Below are 18,548 nucleotides of genomic sequence, written 5' to 3'. Positions count from 1 at the left end.
CATCACTCAGAGGGTAACAACTGTAGGTAAAATACTGACTTCAGCCAATTTTCTAATGCTTGTGAATTGCTAAAAAAATTTTGAACAGTAAAGAAAAACTTTTTGGGCTGGAGTAATGGCTCAGTGGTTAAGAGCACTGACTGCTCTTCCAGAGGTACTGAGTTCAATTCCCAGCAACTATATGGTGGCTCACAACCATCTGTAATGGGATCTGATGCCCTCTTGTGGTGTGTCTGAAGAGTGTACTCATATACATTAAATAAATATCTAAAATGAAAAACAAAACCTTTTCAACAGAAACTGTAACATTGATGGGAGAGTTGGCACATTCAGTATTCAGGAGGCTAACACAGGAGGATCAGGAGTTCTAGGATAGCCTGGGCTACCTAGTCAGACTTAAAAAGAAAGGAAGACAGAAAAGAAAGGAGGAAGAAAAGAAGGAAAATGAAAAGTGCTAAATTATATGCTCAGTTTTGTGCCTGGTAAAAAACACAGGCTGAATATAAATTCAACAACCACTAAACCTTTGTGAAATCAGGTAAGGTTAAAACCCAAAGACCAGAAGCATAATCACCTCAATGCTCAAATGTCATCTCATTTCCTGTGGTATAGAGTTAACTTTACTGCTATACGGAGTAGCATTCTACTTCTTTTCTACTATAAGGAGTAGTATTCAGAATAACACCAGTTCTAGGAGGGAAGTATCTTTGGTGCAATATTCTAGGAGGATGGTATCCATTTACACTCAGTATATAATCAGAAATGATACATGAAATAAAAGCAGCTTGGATCATGCATATATTTAATAGTAAAATGGTCATTAACAATAAAAATTAGAAAATTTGGTGAGACCTCAGTGCTGTGAAAGAAAATGAGACAAGTAAAAAAGACAGGTGTCCCAGGAGGTGAAGCAGGCGAGGAGTGAAGCAGAGGCAGACTGGGCTGACAGGGTTACAGATTCTAAGGTGTGGGTAAAAAAGTCCCTACTTATCTGAGTCTTGGTAGCAGGCATTCTTACTGTAGGCCACACAGAATGAAGGCAGTTACAGTGAGGCAGGATAGAAGAGCAATGAGAACCCAGGGTAAGGAGATGGGGAAAACCAGGATACAGTTACACAGAGACAACTCCAAGGCCTTTTGTTTCTTCTAAAGTCTTAAGTTTTAAAGCATGTCACTTAAATTCCAGATGGTGAGTTACACAGGGTACAGTAACGGAATGGTGGTATAGACTAAGGTGACAGGAACCTGCTCTCGTAGAGCTTACAACCTACAGGAGACAGACATTCCCCCTTCACCCTCCCCAAAAGAACACTATAAAACATATTTACAAAGTAAAACACATACAAATAAATATGCATATGAATAACATAGGAATGCTAACAAGTATTGTGTTAACAGTTGCTTAGGGCTCCCTAGGTCAGTCAGTGAGCATTTCCTCAAGGAAAAAAGTATCAGTATAATGTTAGCAGAGGGTAAGAGGGTAGAGCATGTGCAAAGGTACAGAAGCTAGTATAAATATGTCATATTCAGTGACAAATTAGCTTGGTTAGAGTAAATGTTCAATAGAGATCTGATTAGGGAGAATGCACAGCTGCCTGGGAGTCTGAAGCCTCAGGACCCCAAGTTCAAGGCCTGTAAGTTCAAGGCCAGCCTCAGCAACTTGTCTTAAAACAAAAAGTAGAAGAGAAGGCTCCTGAGGGGAAAGCTCAGGGTACAGCACTTACCTAGCATGTTTAAGAACCTATCTTAATTTCTATGACACATGGCGCACGCACGCACAAGAATGATGACACAGTAGAGAGCAATTTGATGAAAGAAACTGTAATGCTAGAACTGGTCCTTTAAGCAAAATGAACAATTAGTGTTTTCTTAGGTAAGGGTATGTGGCAACAGGTCCAGTACCAACTCCACTGCTCTCAAAGTTCTGTAGTTAAGAAACAGAACTAGCAATGAAAAGGGCCAGCAGGTCTAGCCTAAGCATGGCGCTCCAGGTCCCAGTAAGAGATGTGGGCTCCTAAGGAACGATGCTTAAGGTTGTACACACACACACCAAATGAAAAGAAACTAGCAGTGAGACAATATGGAGGCCCTCAGCTTCTATGGAAACGCTTATGAAATGACGAGCAGGTTTCCAAGGCAAGGAAATAAATGTAATGAGATAACTATGTATATAGATCTATCATCCAAAGGCTACTCAGATCCCTAATTCTAAATGTTCAATCAGAACATCCCCCCACCTTAGTTACTAAAAATTGGGTGAGGAACAAATATGTATTTTTTTCTTTTTTACTTTCTCTTTCTTTTTTTTTTTCTTTTTGGCTTTTTTAAACATATGGCCTAGTGAAACTTATGTAGTCCAGACTGACTTCAAAACTCCTGGCAATCCTTCCGCCAAAAGTCCCCAGTGCTGGAATTATGGGTATGTGCCACCACACAGCAGATAGATGTTGATCTTAGTAGGTTGTTTGCTTGACTACCGCGACAATCAGCTTTGATCCTAACATTTTAGAAACTAGAGGATGAAAGAGTCGTAGTCTAGGCAGAATGCTCATGTCCCGAAAGGAGGACAGGTCTGAAAGGGCCCAGTTTTCTCCTCGTGTTTTAAGTGGAAGGGTGAAATCGCACTGAAAAGAGGCTGCTCTCAGCCAACGCAAGGAAGACCTCTTTTGTTAAGCTGACTGATCTGAAACTGTTCCAGGAGAGGAAAAACAGAGAGTTCAGGCCAGGTGTTCAGCAGCAGCCAGAGTCAGGCCCTATGTCGGAGGAGTTCTGCTGAGAGGGGCATGGCCCCACCAATGAGATCGACTGCTGGGGCCCAATCTTGATGCCGTTTGCCTATAAAAGAGAAAAGGCAACAATCTTGTGTGAGAGTTGAGGGGAATGGGAAGGACAGACAGAGATAAAGGAGAACGCTTTACTTAAATTCTAATAATGGTGCTCTCCAGCCAGCTGCTGGGGGAGAATGACATGCAACAGGAAGAGTGAGGTGACTGGTTGTGAGGAGAACCAGCTGACGAGGGTGGGGTTTGCTTGTTTCAAGGTCACTGCTGCACATAGATTTCATAGCTGTCAGCAGAAGTCAGGTGTGACAGAGGGGGAGTTCAGCAGGGGAAATACTTGCCATGTAAGCATCACACGTAAGCATCAGGACCACAAGTTAAGAGCCCTAGAAACCCGACAGGAGCTAGATAGGCATGGCAAGTCACCTGCAATCCCAGTCCTTGGAAGCAAAGACATACACACAGGGAGTTCCCAGAGCAAACCCTCCCTCAACATGTAAGGTGAACAGCAATGGAGAAAGACACCTGTTGCCAACCTTGGGCCTCCAGATGGACACCCACACTTTTGCCTACGCATATGTGAACATGCATATATACACATACATATCACACACACAAGATAAAAAATTCTTTTTAAAGAGTAAGCAAAGCAAAAGAGAAGAAGTGGCAAATTAACATATGAGTCTTCTTGGTTTTGTCTCAGAGCTCACTCCCTCTCACTCCCTCTCACTCCCTCTCAAGCACTCTCCCCCAACTCCTCACTCTCTTTCTCATATATTCTACATTAGTAAGAAACTGAGGTCAAGGAGAAAAACTCTCATATTACATAAGTCTATAGACCGCTAACATCTCTTTCAACATTATGACGTTCAGACTTGAGAGAAAACAGAAACTAATGATGGGTTTTTAGATCCCTGTACTTAAAAAAAAAAAAATCTGTGGTTAGTGTGACATCAGGCAGGAATACTGACATTCCAGGAAGCTGCTATCAAGAAATTTGCCAGGGCTAACACCAAATCCTTCTCACCTCATTGTGGACATCAAATAAACCTTGCTGGATCTTCCTATGTATTTCTTTGGCTGTATTAATGTAGGCCTGGAGGAGATAGGAATCATTTATCAGTCTTAAATTTAAGTAAAGAAATGAGAGAAATACAAATATTTTTATTTGGATTCCTAAGGTGAATTAAGAATCTGGAACCTCAGCACTGAGGAGGTGAGGTAAGGAGATCACACGTCTGAGGCCAGCCTGGTCTACACAGTGAATTCCAGACCAGCCGGGGTTAGCCAGAAACACTCTATCTCAAACTGACTAAATAAAACCTGAGAATAATTAATAAACAGTAGAAAGGAGTAATACAAAGAATTCCAGCTAGAAATGGTGATGGAGCATGCCTTTAATTCCAGCGCCAAGGAGGTAGTGGCAAGTGCATCTGTGAGTTCAAGGCCAGCCTGCTCTACATAGCAAGGTCTACGCCAACCACAGCTACACAGTAAAATCCTGTCTCAAAACAACAAAAATCAACCCAAAAAAGATAATCTCAGCCAGGTGGTGGTGGTCTACTCCTTTAATCCCAGCACGAGGGAGGTTAGAGCCAAGTGGATCTCTGAGTTCAATGCCAGCTTGGTCTACAGAGTGAGTTTCAGGACAATCAGGGCTGTCTCAACACACACCCCCACCCCCACACAAACTTATCTCCACAAATGTCCTTGTAAAAGCCATTGAATAGATGTGGTGTTGCATGCCTGTCATCCTGATACTCCAGGGACTAAAGCAGGAGGATGCAAGTTTGAGGCCAGCTTGCCCTACACAGCAAGTTCTGGCATAGATTGATCTACAGAGCACCTGAAGAAACAAAGCCACCACCACAATAAAACACATTGAGTACAGTTAGAAAAAGGTGATCCTATAGTTACAGGTGCTGATGTTCCTAGGTCATATAAGGTTAGCAGCCTCGCAAGTAAAACAAATACACTCAGCTGGACAATACAGTCAACACCTGTTGTCACGACCAGGATAGTTTCTGTCAGATTCCCAAGTAAGGTGATTTGTAAACAACAGTGGTGTCTAATGCATATGTACCAATTAATTTTATCCAAGGCAAAAGTAAAGCCTTAGGAATTAGGGTGAAAGAGAATGGGAGCAATCCCTTGGAAGGAGACGGTCACTCTGACCACAGTACATTCTTGTTTACCCATGTCCCATGGAGAACAGAACAGTGTCACCTCTGAGACACTCCCCACTTCTGTAACAATACCTCTTCGACATTGCAGGCTGTCTTGGCTGATGTTTCCATGAATATAAGGCCATGCTCACGAGCAAAGGCCTCTCCTTCTTCTCTTTTCACATCCCTTCGAGATTCTAGATCACTGTAAGACATTAATGAGGGAGGACACTTTAAAGATTTAAGAGAAGGGGGTAACCATAGTTCTAAAAGGATCCCACAGCAGTTTAAAACTGCCGAATGATGCTGGAAACATGTAGACCCTACATGACACTCTTTTGTGTAGAATTAATTGACTTCTGTAGTCTCTTGGAAGATAATGTTCATATTCATAATCGCTTCTGCATGACTGAAGATAATACCGTTCTGTTACAGAGAACAGGCTTAGAGAACCCCAGTCACTCAAGGTTCCCTATTCCCTTCCAGGTGGGATCAAGGACAGCATGGCAGAGATGATGGGGGGTGGTGATTTACTAGAAGCTCAAGTCTAAGGATTTCTCATCCTCTAGAGAAGACTCTTTTCTTTTTCTTTCTTTTCTATTTCCTGGGTTCTTTTCTGTCTTCTTTTCAAGACAAGGTTTCTCTGTGTAGCCCTAGCTGACCTGGCAACTTGCTCTATAGACAGGGTGGCCTTGAACTCAGAGATCAGCTTGCCTCTGCCTTCCAAGTGCTGCAATTAAAGGCGCATGCCCTTTCGTGCCTGATTCTTTTCCTAGCATAAACTCATGAGAGATTAAGCTAGGACTTAAGAGAGGAGTCACCTTAACTCTTGCTAGTCTCGTTTCTACTTTGTATGGAAGAGACTTAGCACTTCGGAATTAGAGAAAGTGATAGGATGGAATTACGTGATATAGGGAGAAAAGGAGCCCAAACCAGAAATGAGTAAAGTTGCATGGAGAGTCCAGGAAAGACAAACAAGTTAGTGAGAACACACAGGACGCACAGGATCAAATGACCTGGGCTCATAGGGGCTCACAGAGACGAACCAACAACCAGTAAGCTGGCATGGAGCTGACCTGGACTCTCTGAATACATGTTACGGTTGTGTAGCTTGTGCTGTGTTCTCCTAACAGTGGCAACAGGGGCTATCTCCGAGTCTACTGCTTGCTTCTGAGACTCTTTTCCTCCTCCTGGGCTGCCTTGCCCACTCTTACAGCAACTTGATATGCCACGTTTAGTTGATATCCATGAGAGATCTGCCCTCTGAAGAAAACACAGGAGTGGATGGAGTGGGGGAACTACGAGCTCTATGGAGGGGAAACTGTGGTGATAATGTAATATATACGAGACTTTTTTTAAAAAAAAAAGCTGGTGGAAACAGTAAGATTGACCTGCCTTTTTTATTTATTTTTTTTAAGATTTACTTATTTATTATATATAAGTACACTGTAGCTATCTTCAGGCACACCAGAAGAGGGCATCAGATCTCATTACAGATGGTTCTGACACACCATGTGGTTGCTGGGAGTTGAACTCAGGACCTCTGGAAGAGCATCCAGTGCTTTTAGTCATTGCTATCTCTCCAGCCCCCTGGCTTTTATTTTCAAATGGGATTTTTGTATTTTGTTTTGTTTGGTTGAGACAGGGTCTCTTTATGTAGCTCTGGCTGTCTGGAAACTTGCACTGTAGACCAAGTTGGGTTACACTGAGAGATCCACCTGCCTCTACCTCCTGAGTGCTGGGATTAAAGATGTACAACATTTCTGCCCAGAAGATTCTAGCCTTTTAATCATTTAGAAGGAGGAAGTAGAGGAGGGAGAGGAGGAGGAAGAAGAGGAAGAGGGAGAAGAGGGAGAAGAGGAGGAGGGAGGAGAAAGTAGTACAGTAGTAATAGTTGCTGTTGTTTATTGCTTTAATCAGAGTTACTATTGCTGTGACGAAATACCATGACCCAAAGCAAGGAGAAGAAAGGTTTATCCAGCTTAAGCTTCCACATCATCCTTTGTCACTGAAGGAAGTCAGTCAGAACTCCTTAAACAAGGCAGGAACTTGGAGGCAGGAGCTGATGCACAGGCCATAGAGGGGCGCTGCTTACTGGCTTGTTCTTCATGGCTTGTTCAGACCGCTGTATTTTAGAACCAGCCCAGGGATGGCACCACCCACAAAGGCCTGAGTCCTCTCCCATTGATTATTAAGAAATTGTTCCATGCTGGGTGTGCTGGAGCATGCCTTTAATCTCAGCTTGACTAACACGCACAAAGAACGGGGTTCATCTCAGGACTAGCTGTGTGGAGCTTGCACTTAGAACATAAAAGCAGGAGGAATAGAAGACCCAGGCTACCCACAGCTAGTATGTTCAAGGCCAGCTTGCAACACCTGAGTCTGTGTCCAAAGAAGCCTGTTAATTTCAATATATTTTATTTATTGATTATTTACTTACTTGTTTGTTGTGTGTGTATGTTTTCCCTGTGTGGGCATACATGTGACTTGGCATGTATGTAGAGGTCAAAAGGCAGCATGTGGCAAGGCTGGCTCTCTTTATCATGTATGATCCGGGTAAAACTTTGTCATCAGGCGTGGCAGCAAGTGTCATCAGCTACTGAACTGTCACAACAACCCAAACTGCGCCTCAGTTCTAATTTACTTCATCTTTAAGACGTTTTTTAAAAATTATGTGTATGCATTTGTTTGTGTGTGAATGCCACTTGTGTGGGTACCAGGGAGGCCAGAAGAGGGTGTGGGGTGTGGGATCTCCTGGGGTGGAGATTCAGGCAATGGTGTGCTATCTGATAAGGAGCTGAGAACAGAACTCAGATCCTCAGGAAGAGGAGCAAGAAATCTTCACGCCCTGAGCCATCTCTCCAGCCTGTGTCTGGGTTCATCTAGCCCAGGCTAATGTCCATCTCTCTATGTATTCAAAGATGGCTTTAAAACCCTGATCCACCTGCCTCCACCTCCCACATCTTGGGATTACATGGTGGTGTCTGGCTTATTGATTTGATTTTTTTTAAATATACTTCCTTGTTTATCTATTTATGTCTCTCTGTCTCTCTGTCTCTTGTCTCTGACTCTGTCTCTCTCTCTGTGTGTGTGTGTGTGTGTGTGTGTGTGTGTGTGTGTGTGTGTGTGTGTGTACACATGCATATCATCTGCATCATGGTGTACAGGTGGAGATCATAGGACAACCTTCAGCAGTCAGTTCTCTGAAGAACTGGGCCCATACCATACAGGGCCCAGGGACTGAACTCCGGTTGTCATGGTTGGTAGCAGGCCCCCAAACCATCTCACTGACCCTGACAGAGTTTTGATATATAGGGCAATCTGGCCAAGAACTCACTATATAGCCCAGGCTGGTCTCAAACTTGTGAATCTCACGCCTCTGCCCCACAGTGCAAACAGATATGCACCACTACACTAAATCTAAGCCAGGGGTTTCTTTTGTCCTATAAATACATTTTTTTCCCCTGAAACTAGAACTACAAAGTGTGGCCGAACTGTAAACTGGAATGCTGGTGAACTACTGGGAGGAATGCAACATGGGACTGCTGCAGGGAAAGCACTGTGGTGGTCCCTCAAAACTTCAACACACAATGTCCACGTGATCCAGTAATCCTGCTGATTCTGTAGCCAGAAGAACTACAAGGAGAAAACTGAACAGATATATATCTTTGTTCCCATGTTCATGACAATATTGGCCAAGTGGCAGCAGCCCAAAGTGTCCACAGAGAGAGGGATGAATGAAATCTGGTAACAGTGCACACTATAATCCCCCAAAAAACAAGTTTTAAAACATGCTACAGCATGTACAGAGCTCCAAAGACACCATGCTAGATAAAACAAGCCACTCATAAAAGCACAAGTGCTGTGTAACTCTACTCACATGAGGTGTTTATAAGGAAAGAATGTAGGGCCTGGAATGTGATAGTGCATTTCTGTAATCCCAGCACTCTAGTGAGGCTAGGGTAGTGAGACTGAAGCCAGCCTAAGCTACACGAGGGCCTGTTTCAAAAATAACAGAAGGAAAGAAAAAGACAGACACACAGAGAGACAGACAGACAGACAGGCAGACAGACAGACAGACAGAAGATGCTGAGGAAGACCCTGAGGGCAGGATGGATTCAATGATTCTAAAATCTGAGAAAATGAAAAGTTGTTAAGATGAATAGTGGTGAGGTTTGCAGAACCACTCTAATATGTTTAGGGCTATAGAATACTCTAGGAAGTACTTAGAATTGTAAATGATATATATGCATATATGTATATATATCTTACCATACTAACATTTCTTACTAAGATTATATATATTAAGAAAATCTGGGTATCAAGAAATTTAATATCAATCAGATGGCACAAGCCAACAGTCCCAGCCTTTGAGAGGTAGAGGCAGGAGGATGGCAGCATGTTCCAGGCCATCCAAGGCTACTTCACAGAGACCTGGTCTCCAAAACCAAACAGAACAGAACAGAGCAGAAAGAAACTCAGTATCTACAGGGAAAGTTCGACGCCTCCTGGTAACTGGTATTTACAAAGCTAGAATTTACCTCTTATTCCCAATCAGCATTATAACCATGTTGGAGCTGGAGTGCTGGCGGGCATCCTCTAACCATGAGGTCAGGTGGTTGAAGGTTTCACGTCTGCAGCAGAACAATTTAGAATGTGGGTCAGGAGCCGTTTCAAAAGTTGCCAAAGTTGCTCCAAATGCATGAGAAAGGGTGGGTGGTCACATGGATGCCAAAAAGCAGCTGGCCAATCCCATGTCCTTAGCAGAGGCCATAGACAGAGGACAGCTTCGGGGAGTCAGGAAGAACCCTCCCACATGCCAGCCAGCTCACCTTGTGATGTCATACACCAGCAGGGCTCCAGCTGCTCCCCTGTAGTAGGAACGGGTGATAGAACGGAAGGACTCTTGCCCAGCCTTTACCATCAACATGGCAACAAAAAATCCCAGTAAAACTAGGTTATTTCCAAAGAAGTGACTTGCTCACATGCCACCCTAAAACAAAGAGTTTAACTAAAGAAAGAACTTGTGCTAGGTTAAAAATCACCACCACCACCACCACCACCATTACCATCATCATCTGAGGAAAAGGTGCCTGAACAGGGAGAAGCCCATGTAGACTATTTTTCAGTAAGAACGTGTCTGAGATTGCAGGTGGGTCAAGTACTACTTATGAGATTGTCCATCAAACCGTTACATCTTCATTATCCTTAGGTCCCAGACACCCGATGCCAAGAGCACGACACCAACGACCTTCATACACATTTCCCAATACCCGACAAGCTGGAAATGGGACTGGAAACTCAATCCCAAATATGACATCGAGTACACTACATTACTCTTATATTTTTGGTTGTGAGCCTAGCCTTTAACAGCCGTCTCTCCAAGCCCTACACTTTATTACTTGTTCTATTTTTATTATCTATAAAAAATTTTAGAATGCCAATACCCTATGCACTGGAAGGCATATTCCAATGTAACAATGCGGAAACACAGAACTAAGCAACTGAGCGTATGCTGAGTAACCCCTGCACTTCTCTGATAACAGCAAGCACATCTGGACATTCCTCGCTGAGAGCCTGTCTGTGGTGGGAAGTAACAATAAGGAATAGGAAATGATGCCCAGGACGCATGGCGGCAGTGCACACCTTTAACCCCAGCACTCAGGAGGGAGAGGCAGGCACATCTCTGTCAGTTTGAGGCCAGATTGGTGTACAGAGCAAGTTCCAAGACAGCCAGGACTACACAGAGAAACCTGTCTCAAAAAACCAAAAAAAAAAAAAAAAAAAAAAAGAAAAGGAAAAGAAATTTGTTCATAATTTCATCTTATGTTTGACAGGACCAAAATATTACTTTATGTACAACTGAGCAATTAATCCCTCCCACCCTACCCTCACCCCCTGTACACTAGATACCTTTTCTTTCTTTCTTAAAGATAGATTTATTTATTTTTATTTATTTATTATATATAAGTACACTGTAGCTGTCTTCAGACACACAAGAAGAGGCCATCAGATCCCATTACAGATAGATGGTTGTGAGCCACCATGTGGTTGCTGGGAACTGAACTCAGGACCTCTGGAAGAGTAGCCAGTGCTCTTAACCACTGAACCATCTCTCCAGGCCTACTTTTGCTTTCTTAACATAGTATTTTGTTTATTTTATTTTTATTTACTGGAACCTCGGGTGTCATTTAAATAAAAACACTGGGCTGCTGAGATGGCTCAGGTATTGAGAGTTCTTACTGCTCTATCAGAGGATGGGAGTTCAAACCCCAGTTCCTACACTGGGCAGTTTACAAATGTCTATAAGTCCTGGTCCACAGGATCCAATGCACTTGTGTGGCCTATATGAACACCTCACACATACATGCACACACACACACACACACACACACACACACACACACACACACACACATACACACACGTGTGTGGACACAGCCTGGTGTGCTGGGGCCAGCTTCTACCACTAGAACTTATCTAGCATCCTGGAGCTTAGGACACTGAAGCCAAAGAACCCTGAGTTTGAGGAAGCGGAAAGGAGGGACATTCCCTTTGAAGCAAGTTTTGACAGAGGGGCATGCCTCCTGGGACCTCGGCTGAAGAGAAGGTCCCCTGGGCGCTTTCTCTGCCCCTCTGAGCTCGTGGGTTTTCACCTCTCGCTCCTGAGCTCTTCATTGGTAAAATCCAAAGACTGAGATTTTGTTTTAAAAGCAATACTTCGCTTTTTCACGTCAGTCATGTTCATGAGCACTTAGGAGCCAGTGGACTGGAAAGACTGTCTAGTTCAACTTAGTGGGTCCATATCGACCTCAAATATCCTTGTCCTCAATCAGCTAAAAAATGTAGAAAGCAGCAAATAGCTAACGTGGAGTTTTTGTGTTTGGTTTCATTTTGTGGAATTCTGTAGCTCTGACTAGCTTACAACTCCTGATGTAGCTCAGGCCAGCCTTGAATTCATGTTGCTCCTCCCTCTGCCTTTTCAGCACTGGCCTAGGTTGTTTGAATGAGAATGGCCCCTCCAGGTTCATACTATTGGGAAGGATTAGGGGTATGGCTTTGAGGCAGGAGGTGTGTCACTAGGGTTTTGACATTTGGCCTGCTGATCAGTATGTAAAGCTCTCAGCTACTGCTCCACTATCATGCTTGCCTGCCTCCCGCCATGATGATCATTGAGTATAGACCCTAAAATGGTAAAGAAGCCCCTAACGAAGTGTTTCTTTTATAAGGGTTGTCTTAGTCATAATGTCTTCTCACAGCAATAGACATAGAAGCTAATTTATACCCACTGGTTTCACCCTTTGATAGTTTGTAAGAATTTATATCTTGACCTGGGGGGGGGGTGTTCATTCTTAGAAATACAAAAATTAAAAGATAATAAAACCCGAAATAAAACACACGGATATCTGCAATATCTAGTTGGGGGAGAATTATAACAATGACCTAACTCACAACACTGAAGAAAGGGAGTGCCTGACAACTGACTGGAGAGACAGCGGAAACCCTGACAATAGAGCGTTAAAAAAGAAAATCTGGCCAAATGAGGCAAAGTCTGAAAGTTGGGGCTGTCTGCCTGGAGTTACACACTGTTAGAGACAGACAGGAAGTGAGCCATGATCTTACAGTACGACCATAAAGGGTGAGATGAAAAAGCCTGACCAGCGGAGACACAGCCAACTTAAAGACTACATCCAATTTCCGCGCGCCACCATTACGCCGGTGTGGGGCTCAGACCGCAGACAGTGTTAGTGTCATCTGTTCCCAAAGTTCGGTCTTGCTTGTCCCTTGCGAAGCATGGAGAGTGACTTTTACCTACGTTACTACGTGGGTCACAAAGGCAAGTTCGGTCATGAGTTCCTGGAGTTTGAATTCCGACCAACAACAGCAATTACAAAAATGATGTCATGATCAGGAAAGAGGCTTATGTACATAAGAGTGTGATGGAAGAATTAAAGAGAATTATTGATGACAGTGAAATCACCAAAGAAGATGACGCTCTGTGGCCCCCTCCTGATCGAGTGGGCCGGCAGGAACTCGAAATTGTCATTGGAGATGAGCACATTTCTTTTACAACATCAAAAATTGGTTCCCTTATTGATGTCAACCAGTCCAAGGATCCAGAAGGCTTGCGAGTGTTTTATTATCTTGTCCAGGACCTGAAGTGTTTAGTCTTCAGTCTTATTGGATTACACTTCAAGATCAAGCCAATCTAGATTGGATATTGTGGACACAAGGCGGGTGGGAGTTTTTAGTTACCGGAATTAGGAATTTTCTGTATATTGGGGCAATTTTTATAAACAATAAATGATGGTCTTTAAAAAAAAAAAAAAAAAAAAGACTACATCCAAGTGTAAAGCACATGATTAATAAAGCATCCGAAAGTGGCAGCAAACTTAGAGACGCCCAGAAAAGGGCTCTGCCGGAAGTGGCCCACAGAGGGCTGTCTATGATCAGGGAAGAGAGGGTTGGAACAGAGAAGAAAACAATAGAGAAAAAAGAAAAGGAAAAATGACTTGTACATGCCTGTAGATATGAAGGTTCTGGCTCTGAGTTCTGAGGAAAAAAACATGATAAAATCATAAGAAATAAACAAAAAAGGAAGAGATTTTAGCTAAATACTATGAACCATTTTCTAGTTCTCTTTATCTAGAACAGCGACTATGATGGTTTCCTTTGGAGAAAGAACAATATAAATTAAATGAAATATCGCACAAAAAACAAAAAAACAAAAAAACAAAAAAACAATCCATCGAGATTAGACAAAACTACAGTACACCATGCCAAACTTTGAGAGTCCTTCATCGATTACAATTTAAAACCCCGGCAACTTTTACCTTCAATTCTCATTTCTGGGCAAATAGTCCACAGAGATTCCCAAACATTTGTATGAAACTGTAATCATAAATTAGAATGTTTAATGAAGCTGTGCGGTGGTTGAAAACTCAACACAAAATGAATGTCCATCAATGCTGCGGAGGCCGGCTAAATAAATACATGGTACATACACTCTGTGACTATGCTCTTGTTAAAAGAAGAGAGTCAGATCTGCACTACAGATAGAAAATGTCTCCAGGGGGTTGGGGATTTAGCGCAGTGGTAGAGCGCTTGCCTAGTAAGCGCAAGGCCCTAGGTTCGGGTCCTCAGCTCCGAAAAAAAAAAAAAAAAAAAAAAAAAGAAAATGTCTCCAAAATATCAAAACTACTATACAAACAACACACCTATATCTACTCTTGTCACAATTCTATACATATTAATACTAATGAAAATAAAAACCTTGGGCTGGCAAGATATCTCAGTAAGCAAAGTATTTGTCATGCAAACCACACAGCCTGAGATTGTCCTTGAACCCTTTTTTTTTTTTTTAAAGATTTATTCATTTATTTTATGCATGAGTACACTGTAGCTGTCTTCAGACACACCAGAAGAGGGCATCGGATCCCATTAAAAATGGTTGTGAGCCACCATGTGGTTGCTGGGATTTGAACTCCGGACCTCTGGAAGAACAGTCAGTGCTCTTAACCACTGAGCCATCTCTCCAGCCCGGAACCCTTTCTTGAAAAGATGCAATGAGACCCACTCCACAATACTGTCATCTGACTTCCACTCACACCGGGTCACATGCATAAACTGTCAAACACATCAGCAAAAAATACATTTTTTTAATTAAAAAAAAAAAAAAACAGTCTGGAGAGGTGGCTCAGTGGTTAAAAGCACTGACTGCTCTTCCGAGGTCCTGAGTTCAATTCCCAGCAACCACATGGTGGCTCACAACCATCTGTCATGGGGATTTGATACTGTCTTCTGGTGTGTCTGAAGACAGTGACAGTGTACCCACTACATGAAATAAATAAATAAATCTTTAAAAAAAAAAAACATGGGGTTGGGGATTTAGCTCACAGGTAGAGCGCTTGCCTAGGAAGCGCAACTGGGTTCGGTCCCCACTCCGAAAAAAAAAAAAAAAAAAACAAAACAAAAAAAAAAAAAAAACAAAAAACAAAAAAAAAAAAAAACATTACTTGCATCTGTCTAATCTACCTACCTACCTATCTATCCTATCTATATCTACCTATTTATTTATTTGTTTGTTTTATGTATTTATTCATTTTATTTAAGTTAGACAGGTCTAACTCTGTAGCCTGGCTGGCCTGGAACTCACTTTGTAAGCTAGTCTGGCCTACAAAAAATAACACAGAGAGATCTGCCTACCTCTGCCTCCCAGTGCTGGGATTAAAGGCGAGTGCCACCAGTGCCTGGGTGACAAGTTCTACTACTTAGGAATTTCAATGCACAAAAGTGCAAAAGAATACACACTGAATCATTAACAGTGGGTTCTCCCGGCAGAATAGCACCAATGTGACACGGAAAAGGGCCTATGTAAGAGGATGCTCACTTTTGGCTATATACACTTTTTTTTTTAATTTTATTACTGTATTAATTCTTTTTTATTTTGTTTTGTTTTTTTTTTTCAAGACTTGGTTTCTCTGTATAGCCTGGGCTATCCTGGAACTCACTTTGTAGACCAGGCTGCTCTTAGAGATCTACTTGCTTCTACCTTCCTGTGAGTCAAATCATTTAAAATAAAAAAAGGTATAACACTTGGTTTTTGACCTGAATATCTCAGTATGTAATCCCTCCTGGCTTGGCCTTTCTTGGGCTTCTTGCCTCATCCTACAGTTTTAAAACTACAGGTGTCGGGGTTGGGGATTTAGCTCAGTGGTAGAGCACTTGCCTAAGGTCCTGGGTTCAGTCCCCAGCTCCATAAAAAAACAAAAAAACAAACAAACAAACAAAAAAAAACTACAGGTGTCTTAGCACTGCACATGGCTGCATTAGCTTTTATTGGTATAGCTGGGTCTTGGTCTGGTACTAAACTGTTTTGCCTTCTCTTACCGTATCCCAGATTTGCAGTTTGATTTGCTTTCCATCAATGTTGACCATACGTGCTCCAAACTCCACACCTGTCAGAGAAGGTCAAGAGAATGACTATGACTGTGATGAACACACACACACACACACACACACACACACACACACACACACACACACACACATTAATCTAGAAGCTCATACTGTTCCCCACTGTTAAAATAGCAAGTCCTTTGTCTTCACTCACTGACATCCAGTCCAATAGTGCTTATTGCTCCAATTGAATCTGTGTTCCTTTTAGTTTCTTTTCTAGAATTAAAAATCCATGGACGGGGGATATAGCTCACTTGACACATTGCTTGGCCTAGAATGCAGGAAGCCCTGGATTCAATCAGCACCACATAAAACTGGGCACAGGACTGAAGAGATGGCTCAGCAGTAAAAGCAAAGAGTGTATGATCTTGGACTGGAACTGGTCTCCCTCATCAGTTAGTTCATCGCTGCCTGTAACTCCAACTCCAAGGGATCCAATACCCTTTTCCGGGCTCAATGGGCACCTGCACACTCATGCACATGCGCGCCCACACACATGCCTCAAGAGTAGTCAGAGTGCTGACTACTAGTTCTGTGTCTGAAGTAGCACTTCTTAACTGCAAGTCTAAAACTATTTTCATTTGCAATTAAGGAAGCTGCCTAAGAAACAGGTCTTCAAGGACAAAATATCTTCAACCATCAGTAATTCCCAGAGTACATTGGTAATACCGACTCTCAAAGCAGTATAGAAACTGAAAAACTGATACACCTTTTGGTATTTTTCTATTTCAAGGCAAAAATTCATCTCTTTCAAGGACAATATTTAAAAAACAAACAAACAAAAAACCCCTCACTGCATCATAAGCAGACAATTCATCCCCTTTTCTATTTTCAAAATAGTATTTTGCACATAGCATTTGAATTCATATTTCCAAGAAAGATTACTAATCTAGCTTGCTTTTAGATATGATACAGTACTGATTCAGTCATCCTATGTAAATATATTCTCTATATAAATATTTTTACTTTAAGGTGCTATATAAAATACCTGTTACCTCAACAAAAATCAAGATTTTTTTTTTGAAGAAAAATCACTGTCAACTTTTCTTTTTTTTTTTTTTTTTTTTGGTTTTTTTTTTGGGGGTGGGGTCCGAACCCAGGGCCTTGCCCTTCCTAGGTAAGGGCTTCTCCCCTGGGCTAAAACCCCCAGCCCCCCCCCTTTTTTTTTTTTTTTTTTTTTTTAGAACAATAAGAATGTAATTTCAGGGGTTGGGGATTTAGCTCAGTGGTAGAGCGCTTGCCAAGTGCTTGCAAGGCCCTGGGTCGGGTTCCCAGCTCGAAAAAAAGAAGGAAAAAAAAAAAAGAATGTAATTTCAATGAGTAAGAAACTAAAAAAACAGGCTGAGCACAGTACTTCATATCTAATCCCAGCATTTAAGATGTAGAGGTAGGAAGATCGAGACTTATTTAAAGTCATTGTCAGATTACCCATGGAGTTCAAAGCCAGTCTCGGGACAAAAACAAACTTATTAAGAAAGCCCATGAGATGGTACATGCCTGTAATCATAGCGCTTGGAGGCTAACGCAGGAGGATTTCTGGGAGTTCGTGTCCGGTGTGGGTTATATAGTGAATCTGAGGCTAGTATGAACTAAATAGCCAGAATTTGCCTCCAAAAGAAGAAAAGGTGGAGGAAAAAGGAGGTAGAGGTGGAGGAAGAACTGGAAAGATCCTTACATTGGCTTTTACCTCTCCAGTCCTAAAAGGATCGGTCGGTGTTTCCTTTGAAAAGCATGTGAGGCTGGTAGTTAACCACAAACTACGGATGAGTTTAATAAGCATGTTTCTGTGGAAATTTTCCATTAAGCATTCAAGTTGCATTTGAAGAAAAAAACCCTACGACTAGTATGTATCTTACACCCATCTCTAAAGTTACCTTTCAATCATTTACCGGTACTCCACTTACCAGCTTTTATCGTTTTTCATATACCATGACTTCAGACAAAGGTAGCGAGAAGTTAACTTTTTATTTAGAATACCGAGACTGTTAACTTTCTCCTTTCGCAGTTTTGCGAGCTTGCTTTTATCTGCTCTGGGACGAGGAGATAAGCTTACCTATTGTGAGGTCGTGCACAGGCTGGAACCGCTTGTCGGTAAACTGAAGGAGGAGACATGACTTCCCCACACCTGAAAAAGAACAGTGTGCATTAGATGCAGGTCACCCGGGAAGCCGCAGGCTCCCAGGAGGGGCACAGGGTCTAAGGGAGGGGCAGAGCCCCGCCCCCGGAGCTCGCCCCGCCCCCTCCACTCAACTCCGCTCGCCCCGCCCCGCCCCCAAGCCGATTTTGGAGGTAGGATCCCCGCCCCAGGCCCGAAGGCGGTCCGTTGGCGGGTTACCTGTGTCTCCGATGATGATGTACTTGAAGAGATAAGCGTAAGTCATGGTCCCGAGGTGTCCGTGTTCCGGGTCCTCCCGATTTCCACAGCCACTTACCTCCGACCTCTCTAGCCGCTCAATCTACGGATCTCCTTATTTGCCTCCACTCCAGCCCTTCTAGCTCAAGCTGCGTCTCTATTGTTCTCCCCAGAAATCTTCGCCGGATCCCGAATCCAGGACACCGCCTCTAGGGCCGCCCCACGCTCTTCTACATGCCATTATCCCACCAAGCTCCAGGGGGCGACAGCGACCTTCGGGCAGCTCGGCTA

General features: G+C 42.8%; 1 protein-coding gene and 1 pseudogene across 1 annotated transcript; one reads left to right on the top strand and one right to left on the bottom strand.

The window, feature by feature from the left end:
* Window positions 1-785: 785 nt before the first annotated feature.
* On the bottom strand, window positions 786-18,469 carry Rab2b (RAB2B, member RAS oncogene family). The gene is made up of 8 exons (XM_032918211.1): window positions 18,240-18,469; window positions 17,958-18,029; window positions 15,836-15,903; window positions 9,778-9,860; window positions 9,487-9,579; window positions 5,039-5,150; window positions 3,808-3,876; window positions 786-2,835 (listed from the first exon to the last, which is right to left on the bottom strand). Exons 1-8 carry the CDS (start codon window positions 18,283-18,285, stop codon window positions 2,731-2,733), a joined length of 648 nt encoding a protein of 215 aa, XP_032774102.1. The 5' UTR covers window positions 18,286-18,469; the 3' UTR covers window positions 786-2,730.
* On the top strand, window positions 12,702-13,263 carry LOC116913947 (annotated as a pseudogene).
* Window positions 18,470-18,548: the final 79 nt, after the last annotated feature.

Source organism: Rattus rattus, chromosome 12, assembly GCF_011064425.1.
Source record: "Rattus rattus isolate New Zealand chromosome 12, Rrattus_CSIRO_v1, whole genome shotgun sequence".
NCBI classification, from domain to species: Eukaryota; Metazoa; Chordata; class Mammalia; order Rodentia; family Muridae; genus Rattus; species Rattus rattus.
This window is presented reverse-complemented; position numbering and strand designations above follow the sequence as displayed.

Bases quoted from the DNA above. Each gene is read 5' to 3' on its own strand.
- Rab2b (XM_032918211.1), bottom strand. From the start codon at position 18,285: ATGACTTACGCTTATCTCTTCAAGTACATCATCATCGGAGACACAG. The intron at 3,877-5,038 runs GTATTGTTACAG...TATCTCCTCCAG, and splicing joins CAGCCTGCAATGTCGAAGAG to GCCTACATTAATACAGCCAA. The intron at 2,836-3,807 runs GTGAGAAGGATT...TCTCTTTTATAG, and splicing joins TATTTGATGTCCACAATGAG to GCAAACGGCATCAAGATTGG.